This window comes from Anomaloglossus baeobatrachus, chromosome 3, assembly GCF_048569485.1.
Source record: "Anomaloglossus baeobatrachus isolate aAnoBae1 chromosome 3, aAnoBae1.hap1, whole genome shotgun sequence".
NCBI classification, from domain to species: Eukaryota; Metazoa; Chordata; class Amphibia; order Anura; family Aromobatidae; genus Anomaloglossus; species Anomaloglossus baeobatrachus.
In genome coordinates, this window is record NC_134355.1 from 133,042,573 (window position 1) to 133,065,895 (window position 23,323).

The window sequence follows — 23,323 nt, forward strand, 5'->3', positions numbered from 1 at the left end:
ATTCATATTTATGTTTACAAAAGTATTGTTACTGAATGGCTAATTACCTCTATGTGTATATGTGGTAAGAGCAGTGTCATACTAGTGTTCGGTGGGCCCTGGTACAAAATTTGGACCTGGGCCCTCCCTGATCTTCGCATGTTGGTTAGATGTATGCATATGTACAGTGCCTACAAGTAGTATTCAACCCCCTGCAGATTTAGCAGGGTTACACATTCGGAATTAACTTGGCATTGTGACATTTGGACTGTAGATCAGCCTGGAAGTGTGAAATGCACTGCAGCAAAAAAGAATGTTATTTCTTTTTTTTTTTTTTTTTTTTAAATTGTGAAAAGTTTTTTCAGAGGGTCATTTATTATTCAACCCCTCAAACCACCAGAATTCTGTTTGGTTCCCCTAAAGTATTAAGAAGTATTTCAGGCACAAAGAACAATGAGCTTCACATGTTTGGATTAATTATCTCTTTTTCCAGCCTTTTCTGACTAATTAAGACCCTCCCCAAACTTGTGAACAGCACTCATACTTGGTCAACATGGGAAAGACAAAGGAGCATTCCAAGGCCATCAGAGACAAGATAGTGGAGGGTCACAAGGCTGGCAAGGGGTACAAAACCCTTTCCAAAGAGTTGGGCCTACCTGTCTCCACTGTTGGGAGCATCATCCGGAAGTGGAATGCTTATGGAACTACTGTTAGCCTTCCACGGCCTGGACAGCCTTTGAAAGTTTCCACCCGTGCCGAGGCCAGGCTTGTCCGAAGAGTCAAGGCTAACCCAAGGACAACAAGGAAGGAGCTCCGGGAAGATCTCATGGCAGTGGGGACATTGGTTTCAGTCAATACCATAAGTAACGAACTTCACCGCAATGGTCTCCGTTCCAGACGAGCCCGTAAGGTACCTTTACTTTCAAAGCGTCATGTCAAGGCTTGTCTATAGTTTGCTCATGATCACTTGGAGGACTCTGAGACAGACTGGTTCAAAGTTCTCTGGTCTGATGAGACCAAGATCGAGATCTTTGGTGCCAACCACACACGTGACGTTTGGAGACTGGATGGCACTGCATACGACCCCAAGAATACCATCCCTACAGTCAAGCATGGTGGTGGCAGCATCATGCTGTGGGGCTGTTTCTCAGCCAAGGGGCCTGGCCATCTGGTCCGCATCCATGAGAAGATGGATAGCACGGCCTACCTGGAGATTTTGGCCAAGAACCTCCGCTCCTCCATCAAGGATCTTAAGATGGGTTGTCATTTCATCTTCCAACAAGACAATGACCCAAAGCACACAGCCAAGAAAACCAAGGCCTGGTTCAAGAGGGAAAAAATCAAGGTGTTGCAGTGGCCTAGTCAGTCTCCTGACCTTAACCCAATTGAAAACTTGTGGAAGGAGCTCAAGATTAAAGTCCACATGAGACACCCAAAGAACCTAGATAACTTGGAGAAGATCTGCATGGAGGAGTGGGCCAAGATAACTCCAGAGACCTGTGCCGGCCTGATCAGGTCTTATAAAGACGATTATTAGCTGTAATTGCAAACAAGGGTTATTCCACAAAATATTAAACCTAGGGGTTGAATAATTATTGACCCACACTTTTATGTTGAAAATGTATTAAAATTTAACTGAGCAACATAACTTGTTGGTTTGTAAGATTTATGCATCTGTTAATAAATCCTGCTCTTGTTTGAAGTTTGCAGGCTCTAACTTATTTGCATCTTATCAAACCTGCTAAATCTGCAGGGGGCTGAATACTACTTGTAGGCACTGTATCTATACATTTAGCGTTCTAAATCCTTTAAAGACATAAGAGTTGTCCTCCCACCATTATGTAGTTATGTCCCTATCCTGTTCTAATGTACCCCATCCTAGGCTACTTCCTGGTAAATATGTCCCCCATCCTGGTATATACCGGTATGTTCCCCATCCTGTTAAATATGTCCCCTATTCGGTATCCTGGGCCCCACCTGGTTTATACTGTCCCTCTCCTGGTTTATACTGTCCCCCTCCTGGTATATACTGTCCCCCAGCTGGTATATATGTTCCTCTCTTGGACACCGCCTGCTTTATACTGTCCATCTCCTGGTATATACAGTGCTGGCCAAAAGTATTTGCACCCCTGCAATTCTGTTAGATAATACTCAGTTTCTTCTTGAAAATTATTGCACTCACACATTCTTTGGTATTTTTATCTTCATTAATTTTGTTTGCAATGAAAAAACACAAAAGAGAATGAAACAAAAATCAAATCATTGATCATTTCACACAAAACTCCAAAAATGGGCCAGACAAAAGTATTGGCACCCTTAGCCTAATACTTGGTTGCACAACCTTTTGCCAAAATAACTGAGAACAACCGCTTCCGGTAACCATCAATGAGTTTCTTACAATGCTCTGCTAGAATTTTAGACCATTCTTCTTTGGCAAACTGCTCCAGGTCCCTGAGATTTGAAGGGTGCCTTCTCCAAACTGCTATTTTGAGATCTCTCCACAGGTGTTCTATGGGATTCAGGTCTGGACTCATTGCTGGCCACTTTAGTAGTCTCTAGTGCTTTCTCTCAAATAATTTTCTAGTGCTTTTTGAAGTGTATTTTGGGTCATTGTCCTGCTGGAAGACCCATGACCTCTGAGGAAGACCCAGCTTTCTCATACTGGGCCCTACATTATGCTGCAAAATTTGTTGGTAGTCTTCAGACTTCATAATGCCATGCACACGGTCAAGCAGTCCAGTGCCAGAGGCAGCAAAGCAACCCCAAAACATCAGGGAACCTCCGCCATGTTTGACTGTAGGGACAGTGTTCTTTTCTTTGAATGCCTTTTTTTTTCCTGTAAACTCTATGTTGATGGCTTTTCCCAAAAAGCTCTGCTTTTGTCTCATCTGACCAGAGAACATTCTTCCAAAACGTTTTAGGCTTTCTCAGGTAAGTTTTGGCAAACTCCAGCCTGGCTTTTTTATGTCTCGTGGTAAGAAGTGGGGTCTTCCTGGGTATCCTACCATAGTCCCTTTTCATTCAGACGCCGACGGATAGTACGGGTTGACACTGTTGTACCCTCAGGCTATGTGCACACGTTGCGTTTTTTTTAGCGCGGAAAAAAACGCACCCTCTGGCAGAAGGGAGAATTGTAAACAATGCGTTTTGGGAAAAAACGCATCAAAAATGCATGTGTTTTTCGTGCGTTTTCCATACGTTTTCTTCAGGTGCGTTTTTGACCACATGATCCAGTGACAGTGCCACAGTACATCCAGTACACAGTGCCAGCCTTCCTACAGAGATGTGAGTGTTGTCCACGGGAGAACGCAGCTGCCCATGCCCACGATTTGGGTTCAGGCTGCTGTGGAGCTCTATGCTACCTGCAGAGAACACTCTTGTCTCCGCAGCATAAATTGTCATGCCTAAGGCTCGGGAAGCTGCGCCACAGGTCAGTTTATGCTGCGGAGAAGAGAAGCCCAGTGGGCACGGGATTTCTAAAAATCCTTCCACTGTGCTTCTACTGCACAACGCAGCGTTATGGACGCAGGGAAAACACTCTGCGCCCATAACGCTGCAAACCCTGATTGTGGGCACACAGCCTAAAATGTGTCAATGGATGTCAAACATATATATACCGTCCCACCCCCCCTGCATATTCTAAGCTGGCGCCCTTTAGTGCCTTTCATTTGGCACTAAAGGGTGCCTAGTCTTGTATTTAGCCCCAAAAAAAAAATAATTAAAATAAATGACGTGGGGTCCCCCCCTATTTTTGATAGCCAGTCAGGGTAAAGCAGACAGCTGTAGCCTGCAAACCACAGCTGACAACTTCATCTTGTCTGGTGATCAATTTGAAGGGCTCCCCAAGCTGCTTTTTTTTTAATTTATAAATAATTTAAAAAAAAAACAAAAAACGTGGGGTCCCCCCCAAATTAGATCACCAGCCAAGGTGAAGCTGACAGCTGGGGTCTGGTATTCTCAGGGTGGGAAGAGCCATGGTTATTGGACTCTTCCCAGCCTAAAAATAGCAGGCCACAGCCGCCCCAAAAGTGGCGCATCCATTAGATGCGCCAATCCTGGCGCTTCGCCCCAGCTCATCCCGCGCCCTGGTGCGGTAGTAAACGGGGTAATAAATGGGGTTGATACCAGATGTGTAATGTCACCTGGCATCAAGCCCAGCAATTAGTGATGTCACGGCGTCTATTTGATACCAGACATAACTAATTGACAGTAATAGCAAAAAAAATTGACAACCAAAAAAAATTTATTTGAAAAAAAACTCCCCAAAAACATTCCCTCTTTGACCAATTTATTGAAAAGAAAAAAAATTGGGTCCGCAGAATCCATTTTTGACGTCCCACGTCGCCTCTGGACCTTCTAGAATATGGGGGCACGCTCAGGGAATGTGTCCCCCATTTTCTAGTAGTGCAGACCCTCCATTTGGGGAGAGTGGGTGCAAAGAATCTGCACCCACTCTCCCGGGGTCACAGCTGCACAGTGCCGAGCAGCAGCAGCCAGCGCAGCTCACACTGAACACAGGAAGCCGTCAGCTGCTCGGCACATGTGACCGGCGCGCACTGTGAAGTAGGAGGCCGCGGGGGATCAGCGCTGTGACAGGTACGGGGGTTACCGGGGGACACCGGAGGACACCGGGGGGAATAGGGGGTGACCTGGCAGGGCCTGGGGAGCAGTTTTCTGTTGCATGTGTTATTGCACATGCGACAGAAACAGAGGAGTAGGACGGCCGGTGCGCTGCTGTGCGCGTGGCCATGTTGGATTTTCGGGAGGGGGGGTCGGGGGTCGGGGCGGGCACTTTGGAGACACCGGCTTTCCTGAACTTTGCCAGGAAGTGAGGTCAACAGGAAACCTCTTGACCTCACTTCTAGGTAAATGCCTGCGTTCTGGCATGCCGATAAAGCCCGCGGACCGCAACAAAAATGCAGCGAACTGCGGTGTAGCTGCGTTCTGACCCTCTTCATTGATTTCAATGGGGGGGAGAACGCAGCCACAACGCACAAAAGAAGTGACATGCTGCTTTTCTTTCCGCACCGATTTTTGGCATCCAAAATGCTGCGTTTAGAAACGCAGCGTGTGCACTGATTTTTCGGCTTTCTCATACACTTTGCTGGGAAAGCTGAATGCATGCAATTTGCCACTGAAATGCTGCGGTTCTAAACGCAGCGTTTCCGCGGTAAAAAACGCAACGTGTGCACACAGCCTCAGACTGCAGGGCAGCTTGAACATGTTTGGATGTTAGTCGAGGTTCTTTATCCACCATCCGCACAATCTTGCGTTGAAATCTCTTGTCAATTTTTCTTTTCCTTCCACATCTAGGGAGGTTAGCCACAGTGGCATGGGCTTTAAACTTCTTGATGACACTGCGCACCGTAGACACAGGAACTTTCAGGTCTTTGGAGATGGACTTGTAGCCTTGAGATTGCTCATGCGTCCTCACAATTTGGATTCTCAAGTCCTCAGACAGTTCTTTGGTCTTCTTTCTTTTCTCCATGCTCAATGTGGTACACACAAGGACACAGGACAGAGGTTGAGTCAACTTTAATCCATGTCAACTGGCTGCAAATGTGATTTAGTTATTGCCAACACCTGTTAGGTGCCACAGGTAAGTTACAGGTGCTGTTAATTACACAAATTAGAGAAGCATCACATGATTTTTCAAACAGTGCCAATACTTTTGTCCACCTCTTTTTATGTTTGGTGTGGAATTATATCCAATTTGGCTTTATGACAATTTTTTTTTTCTTCATTGAAGACAAATTAAATGAAGATAATAATACCAAAGAATTTGTGATTGCAATCATTTTCACGAAGAAACTGAGTATTTATCTGACAGAATTGCAGGGGTGCCAATACTTTTGGCCAGCACGATATGTTCCTCTCCTGGGCCCCTCCTGGTATATACTGTCCCCCTTTGGTATATATTGTACTCACCACCTCCCCGGCTCGTATATCGCACAGCATCCTCCTCTACTTTCATCGATGTCCGTTCTATGACAATGTATGACGTCATTGTCATGCGGGGATGGCTTCTGTTTGGCTGGCAGCGTGTATTGCAGTGCAGGGACCTAACAGGTCTCTGCACCGCAATGCATTTCAGCTGGATGTGTGGCCTTGGACGCACATCAAGCTGAAGCAAGAGCTGGGGCCAGCGGGCCCTCTGTACCCCCGGGCCTGGTTGCGATCCCTGCGACCGTGATCATTCCGCCCTTGGGTAAGGGAGTTGTCTGGGATCAGCAAAACGAGCCAAGGGGGAAATGCCATAAAAAGCATAAAGAACTAAGCATTATATACCTCATAAATCCCCTGCCACTACAGATCTGATGTACTCTGTCAATGCTAGTTTCTGTGCTGCAGCGATGTAATAATGACTACTGCAGCCATCACTGGGAACAGCAGTATGATTGCTATTGGTTACAGTTATCATGCATTTTTGATTTGACTTCTTTGCTGCAGTACAGTAAAGCAAGACCTTGGCGGTCATCAGAGCTGTAGGTTAACAGGTAGGGCTAAGTTCACACGTCCAGTAATCCTCCGTTAGAACGGATCCTGCAGCAATCCATTGGCGTCTACAGACACAACTTTTTTTTGTCCGATTTCAGCTGGATCCGTCTTTTTAACATTGAAGTCTATAGATAACGGATCTGATAATTAGCCAGCCGCTTTTCTTTATTTTAAAATGATCTGTTTTTGCTTACGCACCGAATGGCTGCGGTGTACAGTGTTAGGTGGAGGCTTCTCTGGCGTACATGGGGACTAGAAATGGGAAGAAATGATCAGGTCCTAATTGAAAACGACCTAGAAAAAGTGAGGTTGATTCTCCTGTAATTTGTGAAGCCCCATCTCAGACTGACGCACCATACGTCTTACAGATGCAGGCATCACGGGGCTTCAAACTCCGAGGCGCTCCAGACACGCGAAGTATCCCTCCCATCAAACATGCACAATGTGTTTTGACAATATGGGAAAATAAAAGCATGTGCTTGTCAGGTCCATGCAAAGAAGAGCTCTGAAGCCGATTGCGCGCAACAGTGGAGAGGAGGAGAACATATTCTGTGGCATATGCTGGGCTCTTTTCAGGAATAAGTCTGCCTTCTTGAAGTGAGCCATACCAAATCCAATCTCTGTGGTCTGCTGCTGGCAGTTATGCCGTGGGTGAATCGTTTGCTGTAGATTTGATACTAGAAACGTATTGTTGCATACTTGATAAAGTTAGCTGGTCGGTGTAAGAACTGTTGGTTGGATTTCCCCAGCTATGGCAGCTCCTGGGGCGTGATGCCACAGCTCGTCTAATTCAGGAAGAGGATTTACGCCCAAAATCTTACTCCAAATTAGACTAACATTTGTGGCATGGCGCACACCTCCTAAGGTGTGTCTTATGGTATGTGCCCAAGATCAGGACCCGCTACGTCCTGGACGCGGCGGGTCCTTAGCTGTGGGGCCGCGAGTCTCCTCCGCAGGAGACCACAGCTGCTCATGCTTATGATCCGGGCTTGGGCAGTTGCAGTCTCGCTGTATTCTCCCTGCGGAGAACGCTTGCGTCTCTGCAGCAAACAATTCACATGCTGTAGCTCGTGAAGCCACACCACAGGTCAGATTTTGCTGTCGTATAAACAAGCACAGTGGGCAGGAGGTTTCTAGAAATCCCAACCACTGTGCTTGTACTGTACAAAGCAGCGTTAACACTCTGCATATAAAACGCTGCAAAGCCTGATCATGGGCACGCAGCCTTACTCCGACATGATCCCTCGTCCTGGAGCCTTAAGGCCCCGTCACACTAAGCAACATCGCTAGCAACATCGCTGGTAACGAACAACTTTTGTGACGTTGCTAGCGATGTTGCTGTGTGTGACATCCAGCAACAACCTGGCCCCTGCTGTGAGGTCGTTGGTTGTTGCTGAATGTCCTGGGCCATTTTTTAGTTGTTGCTGTCCTGCTGTGAAGCACAGATCGCTGTGTGTGACAGCGAGACAGCAACAACTAAATGTGCAGTGAGCAGGGAGCCGGCTTCTGCTGAGGCTGGTAACTAATGTAAACATCGGGTAACCAAGAAGCCCTGTCCTTGGTTACCCGATATTTACCTTTGATACCAGCCTCCTCCGCTCTCACTGCCTGTGCTGCCGGCTCCTGCTCTGTGCACAGATAGCTGCAGCACACATCAGGCAATTAACCCGATGTGTGCTGTAACTAGGAGAGCAAGGAGCCAGCGCTCAGTGTGCGCTGCTCCCTGCTCTGTGCACATTTAGCTGCAGCACACATCGGGTTAATTAACCTGATGTGTGCTGTAACTAGGAGACTGGGGGCTGGTCACTGGTTGCTGGTGAGCTCACCAGCAACTCGTGTAGCCACGCTCCAGCGATCCCTGCCAGGTCAGGTTGCTGGTGGGATCGCTGGAGCGTCGCAGTGTGACAGCTCACCAGCAACCTCCTAGCAACTTACCAGCGATCCCTATCGTTGTTGGGATCGCTGGTAAGTTGCTTAGTGTGACTGGACCTTTAGACTCATGCAATGAATGGGCACCTCAGGGGGCCATGTCTGAATACTGTTCATTAGTACAAAGATAAAACCCCCGACACAGTGCTCTACGTAGACCATTGTCCTAATGTGAACATTCATATATGTATTTAATTTATCAATTTTTTATTCCCCTTCACATAAGACTTGAAACCAAAGAAATGTTATTTATCCCATGTGCTTCATTAAGTTACAATATTTCCTTGTGTTTAACCCTTTACAGGAGAAGACTTTGCGGTGGTGCAGCAGGAGATCATCATGATGAAGGACTGCAAACATACGAACATCGTGGCTTACTTTGGCAGTTATCTGAGGTGAAGCGTGTGATACATTTGTTCTTTGATAGGACCTGATAAATGTCGATTCTGACGTTTCATTTATAGTTTGTTTTTTAAATTGTTCATAGCAAGAAATATATTGTATACGGCTGCTGTCATAGAGGACGGGCAAGTCATCTCTAATATCGGTTTGTGCATGTCCTAGCCGAGCTTGGTTGATCACGTTTATGCCTTTTTAAAGGGAACCTGTCCCCAGGTTTTTCCCTTATGAGCTGTAGCCACCACCAGTGAGCCCTCATATACAGCCTTCCAGAATACTGTATATAAGAGCCCAGACTGCTCTGTAGAACGAAATAAAGGCCTTTATGATACTCACCGAGGGGTCGGTCTGGACCGATGGACGTCGCTGCTCTCAGTCCAGCGCCTCCTCCATCTTGCTCAGCCCCATGTGCATTACACTTCATGTTTTATTCACAGAGAGGCCTCTGCTGAGGGCAGAGCAGAGTACTGTAATGGGCAGGCGCGAGAAAAGGTCAAACACTGACTGCATGTGCGAGCCACAGTACTTTGCTGTGCTGTCAGCAGGGCAGATCAAAGTGCGCATGCGCAGGAGCTCAATGGAGACCTCTCTGAGAATGACACAGGATGCGTCCTGCACATGGGGCTGGGCAGGGGACGGAGACTGCACAAGATGGAGGAGGTGCTGCACCGAGACCAGTAACGCCCATCGGACCGGACCACCCCCCTAAGGGAGTATTGCAAGGGTCTGTGCGCACTGGGTAGATGTTTGGTAAGCAAAATCCACACCCTCTGGCAGAATTCCACACCTGCGGCAAAAAACGCACCCAAAATCAGCATGCGATTTTACTGCGGTTTGTTGCAGTGTTGGTGCGTATTTGCCGCGATTTTGTCCCTGCGGCTTTTAACCATTAATCAATGGCAAAACCGCAGGTACCTATGGAAAAGTAGTGAGAACATGCTTCTTTTTGCTGAAAACCTTTTTCAACAAAACCTTTAGGGAAAAAAAACGCAGTGTGCCCATAGCATTTTGGATTTCTGCTAGATTTTGCTACAGAAGGACAAATCGCACCTTTTCTGCAGCAAAAAAAAGCGGCAAATCCGCGGCAAAAAATGCAGTGTGCGCACAGGGCCTTGAGATGATTTTTGCGTTATACAGGTCGGCCTGGACTCTTATATACAGTATTCTAAAATGATGTCTATATGAGCTTACAGGTGGTGGCTGCAGATCATAAGGGAAAAACCTGGTGACAGGTTTCCTTTCAAGGGATTCTGTCACCTGGTCTTTGCTACCTAATCTGAGAGTAGCATAATGTCAGGACAGAGATTCCAGCGATGTCACTTACTGGGATGCTTGCTATAGTTTTAATAATAATCAAAGTATATTCAGCAGAAGAGTTAAGGTACCGTCACACTTAGCGACGCTCCAGCGATCCCACCAGCGATCTGACCTGGCAGTGATCGCTGGAGCATCGCTACATGGTCGTTGGTGAGCTGTCAAACAGGCAGATCTCCACAGAGATAAGCCACCAGCCACCAGCGACCCGTGTAACGACGCTGTCATTAGTAACCATAGTACACATCGGGTTACTAAGCAAAGCGCCTTGCTTATAGTTACCCGATGTGTACCTTGGCTACGTGTGCAGGGAGCCGGCTTCTGGAAGCTGCGGACGCTGGTAACCAAGGTAAATATCGGGTAACCTTGCTTGGTCACCCGATATTTACCTTGGTTACCAGCGTCAGCAGAAGCCGGGCAACGACCAAAAAATGGTCCAGGACATTCAGCAACGACCGGCGACCTCACAGCAGGGGCCAGGTCGTTGCTGGATGTCACACACAGCAACATCGCTAGCAAGATCGCTGTTGCGTCACAAAAACGGTGACTCAGCAGCGATGTCGCTTAGTGAGACGTGGCCTTAACACTAGAGATCTAGGTAACCTGCTGACATGTTGTCCTCCATATTCATACCGCTGATTAACAGTTCTCTGCCTATGCACCGTGCACTCAAAAAGCTGTCACAGTGGTGTGGACAAGGTTATACAGGGCTCGGCATTCAGAGAACTGGTCTCAAAATTACAGCATGCAGCCCCCATTAAGTGACACATTGCTGGAATCCTGGTCATGGCCCCTACATCCTGCAGCTCTGAGATTGGGTAGCCAAAACCTGCTGACAGATTCCTACATCCTGCAACTCTCAGGTGGGGTAGGCAAAACCTGCTGACACGTTTCCCTTAAGTCTGCTATAAGTAACATCTAAAAATCACCAGTGACTGTGGATAGTGATTGTGCCACTGACAGGTATAAGCCCCAAATATCCCAGGTACTTTTACTTTTAGCTTGGTTAATATTTATGTATTATTTCATTGACACAAGATTGTTTACTGCTGTAAACCGACAATTTGCTCATATTCTTCAGGCCATGGCTTATTAAGGTCAATGAACACTGCATTATTTTTAGCAAAAAATTGTGAAAGGGCAGCTTAAAGAGGACCAACCACCAGGATTTTCCTATTTAAACTAAAGCCAGTGCTATACTGACACTATCATGCAGATTCTACATATCTCTCTAGTTGTGATATTGGATGTATAGTTTCTGAAATACAGGCAAGTAAAGTTTACCGCCCCTGTCTGTCTGCCTGTCCTTACTCCCGTGCTTCTTGCGTCCTTCCTCCCCCTGTAATAACTGAGACGGCGGCAGAACGAACAGGCAGGGGTGGGAATAACTACCAAAACCCAACCCACCTATTAGATATTCTGTAGCTGCTATCAATCAAATAAGTGAATTTCACAAACTTTACTTGCCTGTATTTCAGAAACTATACATCCGATTTCACAACTAAAGGTATGTATAGAATCAGCATGATAGCGCCAGTATAGCACCAACTTTAGTTTATATAGGAAAATCCTGGTAATTGGTTCCCTTCAAAGGGAATGTATCAATAGAAAATTAGCTTCTTGTTTTCATGTTCTATGTATTTTTGTTTTTTTCATTTTTGATTTTTTTTGTCCTATTTTCCATATCATCTATATTAAAAAAAAAAAAAAGCTTGACATTTTCACAATGGCCATAATTTTAGACTCGCACGTAATGTTCTTTTCACAAACCTTTTTAGAAGTCTCATTATCATCACAGTCTATATTAAAATAAACAGTAATATCTCTGAATAAAATACACAGGCTAAAACATTCACAAAATGTGATGTCAAAAAGAACTTTATCATTACATACAGTACTGTGCAAAAGTTTGTGAGGTGTGGAAAAAATCCTGCAAAGTAAGAATGCATAAAAAAACAAGTGTTAGTTTATTTTTAGACTTTAAGAAATGCAAAGTGCTTGAACAAGTAAGAAATCTAAATCCAATCATTACATGGTGCAACCACCCTTTTCCTGAAAAACAGCATACATTCTTCTAGGTACACACAAACACATTTTTAGAAGGAACTCAGCAGGGAGGTTGTTACAAACATCTTAGTGAACTAACCACTGATCTTCTGTGCATGAGGCTTGGATTGGACAAATCCTTCTGCCTCTTCGTGTAATCATAGACAGACGTGATGATGTCGAGATCAGGGCTCTATGGGATCATATGATCACTTCTTGGACTCCTTGTTCTTCTCCTTGGCTTTGTGTTTGGGATCATTGTTCTTTTGCAGAATAAATTTGGATCCAATCAGATGCCTCCCTTTTTATTTTGCATAATGGATAAGTATCTGCTTGTATTTGTCAGCATTGAGGACACCATTAAAAGGAATCTGTCACCAGGTTTTTGCTACTTCACATGAGAGCAGCATTATGTAGGAAAACTCCCCTTATTCCAGTGAAGTATCCTCTTAGTTTGCTGGGTGTAACAGTTGTGACATAATGAAATGTAGCAGAGCTCAGGAGGCTAACCCTGCCCACATGCCTGATTAGCAACTTTCTGTTTTAGAGAGAAAGACGTAGATTTTTTTTCTGACCAGAAGTGAATTTACACCCCAACTGAGCATGCTCAGTTACAAAAAAAAACCGGATCCATTGATGGATTCCGTCATTTGATGGATTACAACGAATCCTGTGCCCATAGGTTTCCATTTTAACAAACGATGGACGGCGACAAATCTGTTGCTGTCCGTTTTTTGACATGCACAAAAAACTTTACTGTGAATGTCATCTCCGTCCGACAAACATTTATCGACTGATAAAATGTGAGGCCATCTGTCGCTAATACAAATCAATGAGAAAAAAACTGATCCAGCGGCAACAGTCACTGGATCTGTTTTTTTTAAAAAATACTATGGATTGTGACTGACTGCAAAAAACGATGTGTGAAAGGGGCCTAAGGCTATGTGCGCACGTTGCGTATTTACATGCAGTTACGCTGCGATCTGCACGGCAGCGTAACTGCATGCGTCCTGCGTCCCCTGCATAATCTATGAAGATTATGCAGGAGACGTGCGCACGTGGCGTATTAGAGTGCAGCGCTTCGGCTGCTGCCCGAAGCGCGCGTTCTAAGAAGTGACATGTCACTTCTTTCGTGCGCCCTGCATGTGACTCGCCCACCCCAGGGCTATGGGACACCCGGTGCCGGGCCGGACTAGTCCGGAGGTAGTCAGTGGTGGCTGGGCCCGACTCCGTGGCCCTGGTGGGTGTCAGTAGAATATGTGGCTTGAATTAATGTTTGTGTTCGTGACGCCACCTGTGGTATGCGGCTAATAAGCCGCCGCTGCTGTATGAGGCCTCCGGGGGATGATATGGCAGCAATGGTGGTACTACTCCCCACAGGTGGAGCAGTGCCCCGGGGCACAGTTGGTGCTTATGAGTGTCTATGCAGATGAAATAACAGAGGCAACTCCAAGGGTGCAGTTTCAAGTTCTTTACTCACAGTTCTTGTCAAGGCCGGCAGGAACCCTTGGACTGCTGGGACCACTGTCAGGGACCTCCCCCGTTTCTGGGTGATTCTTGGAGCAAAACCCGGTACCCTTCTCTTAAGTGTCTCTGTCTTCAGCTGTCTCCTTAAACCTTGCCTTTGTAGGATAAACCTGGCTCGGCCTCCACAACAGCCTCCAGGCTGGGGGGTCACCTGTCGGCTGATTATCCCTTTTCTAGAAGTTCTGCTGTGGGCTGTGGCCCGGGAAGTTTACAACATTCCCTGGGCCTCGGTTTTTACTGTTTGGAGATGATTTTGCACTCCTCCGGTTTCTAGGGACCGTCCCCTGCTGCAGCTTGATCCCTCCACCGATGTTCCTGTGGAACAGGCCACCGCAGCTCTACAGCTACCCGTGGCCCTGGGATCCCTTCTGTTCTCTGCTTGGTGTCACCTGGACCCTCTGAGTCCCAGGATCTTCACCAGGAAGCGTCTCTTCCTTCTTCTCAGCTCCTGACTGACTTGGAGCTCCTTTTCCTTTCACTTCTCCTCCTTGCCTGCCTCCTGCAGGCCTCCTCCTCCTTCCCCACTCTCTTTCTATCTGCTCTCACTAGACTTTCCTCTCTGTGTCTGCACTCTTGTGGCTCCTCCCACCTCCCCAGTTGCTCTGTTCTACCCTATAGGAGCAGGGATGGGTCTTATGGCCCCTCCCAGCATGCAGCATGGGAGGTTTTCTGCCACTATCCCTGGTCGCAGTGTGTTCCTAGCAATGGGTGTAGTGTGGATTTACCAGGGGACCGGTGTTCACTCCCTTCCTCACCCAGAATGGGGCATCACACCGCTGATGGGGTGCAATGACCTGTGGCGACGGAAGCCTCAGGGGCGCCACACATGCAGCTCCCGCTCTGTCTATGGGAGGGCCTGTACTCAGAGCGCATGGAATCGGCTTTTTTTTTCATTACGGACACTTTCTGCAGCGATTTGAAGCGCACGTGTGCTGTTCAAATCGCTGCAGAAATTTCTGCAGGGCCAAAACGCAATGTGCGCACATAACCTAACAAGCGCTGGTGGATCAGAGCCTGTTAACCCCTTAGATTGAGCTGTCATACTCTGACAGTGCGATCTAACTTGCTCCGGCAGGAACTGTTCCCCGTTGTCTTCCGCGGCCCCATGATGCGATCATGGGGCGCCAATGGGTTGCCATGGCACCGTGGGGTCAGATTATGACCCCTGTCACTGCCATGACTTGTTTCCTGTGAATGCCGGCAGAGCATCGGCAATTACAGGAGATCAGCATTTCTGCTGATCAAAGCAATACCGAAGCACTGCTCTGATCAGCAGAAACGATCGGATAGTACAGGAATAATGTCCCTGAGGAGGACTAGTAGAATCATTAAAAGATGTAAAAATAAAGAAGAAAAACAAAACCAGACATCAAATCACCCCCCTTTTGCCCCATTGAAAATAAAACAATAATGATAAAGAAAAACATATTTGGTACCGCCGTGTTCAGAAATACTCGATCTATCAAAATATAAAATCAGTCTGATCGTACACGGCATAGGCAGAACAGAATCAAAACGCCAGAATTACGTTTTTTGGGTCACCGCAACAGTGCATTAAAATGGTATGTTTTACATAAACTTCACCCCAAAGCCGCATATCCCTATCTATTAGTGAGCAGTGTGTATTGCCGTGTGAGTGTCTGCACTCGCTGGAGACAACAAGAAATATTTCACATTCCATATATCACAACAATCTAGTTTCCAGATGGTGTAACCGAATCCAAATATGCAAAACGCCATCGCCTTTTTCTCCATTTATAATGAAGTGTAAAGTGATCGCTTAAGGCAAACTATAGCCTGACTATAGTATCAGCAGCGAGGAGGATTCTGCACCTACAACACGCTGGGTAACAATCTGGAAATAGCCGCCATTGTACAGACTGGATGAAAGGCTCTGCCCTGACACATCTGCATCACTGATCTCAGCCATTGCAGCCTTGTTTCTTCTTTGTAAGCCTGAAAGGGCTTATGTCTTTCCTATCTGACATTTATGAGAGGTTTCAGCTTCATCAGCATTTCCAAAAACATTTATTGATGTTCAGTTTTCTTCCAATACATGAAAAATCACAGCTAAAGGTCAGCAAAACGCTAACAGCTTTGTGAAGCATTGTGCCATGCGGGTTCCTCAAATTCTGAAAAAACAGCAGTTTCTATACAAAGAGGAACTGTCCTAAAGGAGAGACAACAGGTAGCCTGGAGGAGCAAAACCTTACTTAGGAGGAGGCCAGGATACACTTCTATGATGAAAGGTGTCATCAAAGGGATCAAAAACAGCTGAAAATAAGCATTACTTAAGGGGAACCTGTCACCAGGAAGATACAATCTAACCTTAAAGGGAATCTGTCACCAGGTTTTGTCTCCCCCATCTGAGAGCAGCATAATGTAGAGACAGAGATCCTGATTCCAGCGATGTGTCACTTACTGAGCTGTTTGCTGTCATTTTGATACAATCAATGTTTTCTTGACTGTAGATCTAGAAGTTATACAGAGCGCATGAATATACTGAACTACCTGGCAGCACGCCAAGTACTCCTCTAATAATTATAATTTTAATTATAATAATTTTATTCATTTATATAGCGCTATTGATTCCACAGCGCTTTACATACATTGGCAACACTGTCCCCATTGGAGCTCACAATCTAGAGTCCCTGTCTGTATGTCTTTGTAGTGTGGGAGGAAACCGGAGAACCCGGAGGAAACCCACGCAAACACAGGGAGAATATACAAACTCCTTGCAGATGGTGTCCTTGGTGGGATTTGAACTCAGGACCCCAGCGCTGCAAGGCTGCAGTGCTAACCACTGAGATACTGTGCCGCCCAAATTATAATATCCTGCTATTTTATCAAAACTATACTAAGCAGCCCAGTAATTGACACATCACTGGAATCAGGATCTCTGCCCCTACGTTATGCTGCTCTCAGATTAGGTGACAAAACCTGGCGACAGATTCCCCTTAAAGGGATGCTGACATCTGATACATGCTATCCAAACGGTGGGCAGCATGTATCACACACTGGCTGTACGATCTCAGCCAGGTAGGTTACACTCTGAAATGCTGCGGTGTTTCAGAGAAAGATATACTTTTATTAGCACTAGTTATACAGGTGGGTTCCAGGCGGCTTCTCCCTGCCCGCTGACAGTGACTGACAGGTCCCTGCTGCCAACATGTGGCTATTAAAAGTACCGTATATTTTTCTCTGAAACATACCTGACTGTTATCGTACAGCCAGTGGCTGATACATGCTGCCCGCGGTTTGGGCAGCATATGTCACCTGACGGGTTCCCTTTAAGGCTAAGTTCACATTTCCGCTAAAATGTATCAGTCACAATCCGCTGCTCCTGTAAACAACGGAATCCGTTTAGCGGATTCCGCTGCTCCCATAGACTTGTATGAGCAGCGGATTGTGACTGATGATGCTGCGTTGCACCCTCCGCCCGACTGATCAGTCGTGGAACGACTGACCGCCGGGCGGGAGGAACGCAGCATGTAACGTTTTTTGAGCAGCGAGATCCGTCGGATTTCGCTGCGCATGCTCTCTGGCTCCCTGCACACGTCACCAGCTTTGGTTGGTTACCCGATATTTACCCTGGTTACGGTGCAAGGAGCCAGCGCTAAGCGGTGTAGGCCCGTAACCAAGGTAAATATCGGGTAACCAAGGTAAACATCGGGTGCTTTGCTGTTACCCGATATTTAGGCTGGTTACGTGTGCAGGGAGGCCGACACTTCCCCGCTCGGCCCCGCCCCCTCCCGCACTCCGCACATGTATGTACACACACACACACACACACCTCTGTCCCCAGCCATGCAGACAAGCACTGCCACTGACACCCTCGTCTGGCCCCGCCCCCCGCTCGGCTCCGCCCCCTCCCGCACTTTGCATGTGCACACACACACATACATACATACATGCACATACACACACTCACTCACACATACACTCACCTGTCCCCAGCCATGCAGACCGCAGCACTTCCACTGACATCCTCAGCGCCTGGCCCCGCCCCCCCCGCTCGGCTCCGCCCCCTCCCGCATTCAGCATGTGTGTATACACACACACACACACACACACACACACACACACACACACACACACACACACACTCTCTCACTCACTCACCTGTCCTGCAGTCCCTGCGGCACTGACGTCCTCAGTGCCACGGCCCCGCTCGGCTCCCCTCCCCCCCGAACTCCGCCCCCCGCACACAACGGAATCCGACAAAGAATTCTGTTCTTTGTCATCCGTTGTACAGCGTTGAACAGCGCATCAGTCACATGCGTCAAGCGATGCATGTGACTGATACAAAACAACGGAAATGTGAACTTAGCCTAAGGCAATATGTTGAAGAGCAGGGGGAGCTGAGCAGTTTGATATATAGTTTCATGGGAAAATATTCAGTAAAACTTGTGTTTTAATCATTTAATCCTCTGCTATTTCGGTCCAGTGGGCGGTGCTATCAGTGACTGACAGCTATCATAGAAAGCGGTCCATCACCTATAGGACCGCCCCCTGGACCGGAAGTCACAAAGAGCAGAGGTTTTAATGTTGAAAACACAGGTTATACTGGATCTTAAAGGCTATGTGCACACACTGCAGATCTGCACGCTGTGGCAAAAAAAAAAATGCTTCAAAACCGGACGTGGTTTTGACGAGGTTTTGACAAGGTTTTGATTCAGTTTTTTTAGGCCATCAAGAAAGTCAGTGAATTGAAGTCAATGGATGAAAAAACACTGCTAAATCTGACCAACAATTGACATGCTCCAATTTTTTTTTGCATCAAAATCTGCACCAAAACTGCACATAAAAAAACACACTGTGTGCACGGTAAATGTACAGTCCCATAGACTTTTCTGGATTCAGGAGAGGCTTGCAGATTTTTTTTCTGCAAGGTTTTTTTTTTTTCTCCCTCCAGTAAATAATCTTTAAAGGCGAGGTAAACAAATTATTGTTTATCACAAACATAAGAACATAATATTAATTATTAATTAATTAGTAATAGTGATTTTGAAACATAGCCAAATATTCGGTTCGTTTAGGAAAGTGTCATATCAAGAGAATATACATACAAAGATGGGACATCAATGCTTGTCAAGAAAAATAAAATAGATAACGTATTGTATACCAACTTGAAAATAACATTTGTCAAAGACATTGGTATAGAATATAAAAACATTGTGCATACCAATATTAATTGTAAAGACTAACTATAAGGCCGGGGCCACACTGGGCACTAGTGCGATGCTCGCATGACACTCGGCTCACACTGGCAGCACAGCAGAAGCCGAGTGTCATGCAAGTGTTTCTCTCCCTCTCTCCTCCGTAGCCGGCTATTGCCATTCTCTCCCTGCACTCCCAGTACACCGGTGTACCCGCGAGTTCAGTGCGATTTTTCTCTCGCCCCATACACTTGAATGGGTGCGAGACAAAAGAGTCTCGCATTAGAGTTGCAGCATGCTGCGATTGTTTTTTTGGTCCGATTAGGGCTGAGAAAATAATCGCTCATGTGGCACACAGGCTAATATTGGTCCGAGTGGAATGTGATGTTTTATCGCACTCCACTCACACTGTTTTTCTCGCCGTGTGGCTTAGGCCTAAATCAGAGAAAAAAGATAAAGGGGGACAAGAAAGAAAAGAATAAGAGAGAGGAGTATGCGAAAAGGGAGGATTAGGAGACAGGAGGAAGGGTGCCCATAGAGCTCCCTCGCAAGGGGTAGGCGCCGCTACTCGTATATAGCGACCATTAGCTACATATCGGATCCAAGGCATGCAGATTTTGCTGCAAATTTCTGAAAAACTGCGTCAAAAACTGCAGCTTGTGCACAGGGCCTAAGGCTAGGTTCACATTTCCGTTGTTATAAGTCACAATCCGCCGCTTTGATAAACAACGCAATCCGTTTGGCGGATTCCATTGTTTCCCAAAGACTTGTACGAGCGGCAGATTGCGACTTATGCCCTTGCGTTGTATCCGCCGCCTGACTGATCAGTCGTGGAACGACTGACCGTCGGAGCGGCAGGAACGCAGCATGTAACGTTTTTTGAGCAGCGGAATCCTTATGTTTTCACTGCGCATGCTCAAATCTTGTGTTTAATCATTCAAATGAATGTCTCTCGCTCTCTCTCTCGGCGGCCGGCTTCTGTGAGCGATCAACTGATCTCCCGGCCTCCGGCTTTTGAGAGCGATCAGCTGATCATTCTCTCTCTCACGTTTTACAACGGAATCCGCTTTATCATGACAATGAATTCCAATTCTTGTCATCCGTTGTACAACGCATCAGTCACAAGCGTCAAGCAACGCATGCAAAACAACGGAAATGTGAACCTAGCCTTACTCGTAAATTTGCATGTTAGTCTGCTCCCCTCCCCCTCTCCTATAACATGGTGCCTACAGGTTGGACTGCATTTTCCTGGTGACAGGTTACTTTTAACTCTTCACTTCCACCCTGCTGTTCCCCTCTAGTCAAGTATTGATGATATCAGGTCTAAAGCTCGTGTGGTTTTTGCAGATAATTACCGATGTTACTGATCGCCTGCACTGGTCAGATAAGTAACTGATATCATTTCTGCAGGGCCGGTGGGAACCACCAAAGAGAGAACTAACTCATTCCAAGACCTTTTATTGTTTGTTGCTTTTGGGGTTTGTTTGTTTTTTTTAATTCCCAGGCAATCACCTTAAATGTAAATTTATTCTGAGAAGCCACCCATAGAGGGAGCTCAGGAGCATGCTGTATACTATATAGTTTTTTACTTTATATAAACCTTTTATAATTGATCTCTCTGTACGTAGCGGATTTTGAGCTCAATATCTGGGAAATAGCGCTCCAGCTGCAAAGATGTATTATGTAAGCACATCATTTTAGAAACATTGAGGGACATTTATCAAATTGTCTTCTTTGGTGTCAAACAAGCCCTTTAAAGTGAATCCGTCAGTAGGTTTTTGCTATGTAATCTGCCAGTTGCATGAGACCCCAATAGAAACCCTAATTCCAGCGATGTATTACTTAGTTTCCTGGTTGCAGCACTTATTATAGAGTCACAGTTGTGTCTGTTGCAGATTGAGCAGAGCTCAGTTGTTGAGCTGTGTATAACCCACCCACACTATGGTTTTCTGTGTACATTGTATAGTGATCGAGAGCTGCTAATCAGTGCTGGGAGCCTGGTTGAACTAGAATGCACAGGGCCAGTAGTCCCGTAGTGATAATGTCCTTCTGATAAAACACACCTAATAAGTAAGGGGTGCTTCACACACAGCGAGCTCACTGCCGAGATCGCTGCTGAGTCACGCTTTTTGTGACGCAGCAGTGACCTCATTAGCGATCTCGCTGTGTGTGACACTGAGCAGCGATCTGGCCCCTGCTGCGAGATCGCTGCTCGTTACACACAGCCCTGGTTCGTTTTCTTCAAAGGCGCTCTCCCACTGTGACACACAGATCGCTGTGTGTGACAGCGAGAGAGCGACAAATGAAGCGAGCAGGGAGCAGGAGCCGGCGTCTGACAGCTGAGGTAAGCTTGTAACCAAGATAAACATCGGGTAACCAAGGTGGTTACCCGATATTTACCTTAGTTACCAGCCTCTGCAGCTCTCACGCTGCCTGTGCTGCCGGCTCCGGCTCGCTGCACATGTAGCTGCTGTACACATCGGGTTAATTAACCCGATGTGTACAGCAGCTAGGAGAGCAAGGAGCCAGCGCTAAGCAGTGTGCGCGGCTCCCTGCTCTCTGCACATGTAGCTGCATTACACATCGGGTTAATTAACCCGATGTGTACTGTAGCTAGGAGAGCAAGGAGCCAGCGCTCAGTGTGCGCGGCTCCCTGCTCCCTGCACACACAGCTAAGCGGTGTGCGCTGGTAACTAATGTAAACATCGGGTAACCATACCCGATGTTTACCTTAGTTACCAGTCTCCGCAGCTTCCAGACACCGGCTCCGTGCAAGCGCAGCGTCGCTTGCACGTCGCTGCTGGCTGGGGGCTGTTCACTGGTCGCTGGTGAGATCTGCCTGTTTGACAGCTCACCAGCGACCATGTAGCGATGCAGCAGCAATCCTGACCAGGTCAGATCGCTGGTCGGATCGCTGCTGCATCGCTAAGTGTGAAGGTACCCTAACACATCCCTGTAATCAGTGACTCCTATCACTACATCGTGGTACTCTCAGGTTACATAGCAAAAACCTGGTGACAGATTCTATTTTAATTTTGTACTATAATCACATAAAAAAACCCTTGTTTATTGCAATAATAGGAATGTTCTGTGCAAACAACATGTATGGACGCTTATATTCAACATACTATGAGAAATAAAGTCACATAATTAGCTCTCGTTTAGAAGGAATGAAAACCATCTCACTAGTGCCAGTTTACTTCTTGGGTGGGAGCTAATTGTATAAATCTGACAATTTTTGCTATTTCTACATTTGTTGCACTTAATTTTCTTATGATTTTGCACATTAAAACGCATTAAATGTTAAAAACATGTTATTTTTCTTGAACGCTTTGTTTTTGTTTTTTGTTTTAGGCGTGATAAGCTTTGGATATGCATGGAATTTTGTGGTGGAGGCTCCCTACAAGATATCTACCATGGTAAGAAATCTTGAACATACTGGGTTTCCCTAAAATTAAGCCCTAGCAGGATTTTTCAACCTTTTTGGAGTATGGTTATAATATAAACCTTTCTCCAAAAATAAGCCCTAGTTGCTTACCATACTAAGAATAGTGTCCTGAAGTAGGTCTTGGGCCGCCCTTTTAGGATATGTAAGTTGTATTGTTGTACATTGCCTCGTTGTGTTGCTGTAACCCCCTAAGTTTATAGTCACATGCCGGCTAGTTAAAGGGAACCTGTCAGCAGATTTGGAGCCTATAAGCTGCGGATACCACCAGTGGGCTCTTATATACAGCATTCTAACATGCTGTATACAAGAGCCTAGGTCGCTGTGTAGAACTTAAAAATCACTTCATAATACTCACCTAAACGGTCGCTGCAGTGGAGTTGGGTCTTATGAGCATCTCCGTTCTCCGGTGCTCGTGCCTCCTCTTTCAGCCGTCTTCATTTTCCTTCTGCCATGCTCAGGGCAGATTAAAGTGCGCCTGCACAGGACCTCAATGCCGGCGAGTGTGGATGACGTAGGACGCGTCATGCACCCCGGTTTCAGAAGAAGGATGGCAAAGTTGGCCGCAAGAGGAGGCGCTGGACCCGGAAAATGGAGAGAGACGCCCATATGACCCAACTCCACTGCAGCGACCGATTAGGTAAGTATTCTAAAGTCATTTTTATGTACTACACAGCGGCCTGGGCTCTTATACACAGCATGTTAGAATCCTGTATATAAGAGACCAGTGGTGGTGGTGGCCGCAGCTTATAGGATCCAAATCTGGTGACAGGTTCCCTTTAAAGGAAAATGAATATTCATCCGGCCATCTTTCTACACCAGTGTCAGTGATTGGAACGTGATAATGAAAAATGAATATTTACCCCCTTCCTGTCTACTCCTCTGCGCTGGTGATAGTGATTGGAATGTATGGTATTGGAATGTATGGTATTGGCAAATGAATATTCGCCCCCTTTCCCTTCCCATAATCTCGCTCACGCCTTTGTGCCGGCTCCAGTGATTCAGGCAGACTGCCGTATTAATGCTC

The 23,323-nt window shown here is 46.4% G+C and overlaps 1 protein-coding gene across 5 annotated transcripts in view; it reads left to right on the forward strand.

The window, feature by feature from the left end:
• The window catches only part of MAP4K3 (mitogen-activated protein kinase kinase kinase kinase 3), a 345,207-nt gene that overhangs the window by 146,096 nt on the left and 175,788 nt on the right, over positions 1–23,323 (forward strand). For all 5 annotated transcript variants that reach the window (XM_075339445.1, XM_075339446.1, XM_075339447.1 and 2 more), the window contains exons 3-4: positions 8,711–8,801; positions 22,206–22,270. In XM_075339445.1, coding sequence (XP_075195560.1) covers positions 8,711–8,801; positions 22,206–22,270 — 156 coding nt within the window. The remainder of the gene's footprint in view (positions 1–8,710; positions 8,802–22,205; positions 22,271–23,323) is intronic.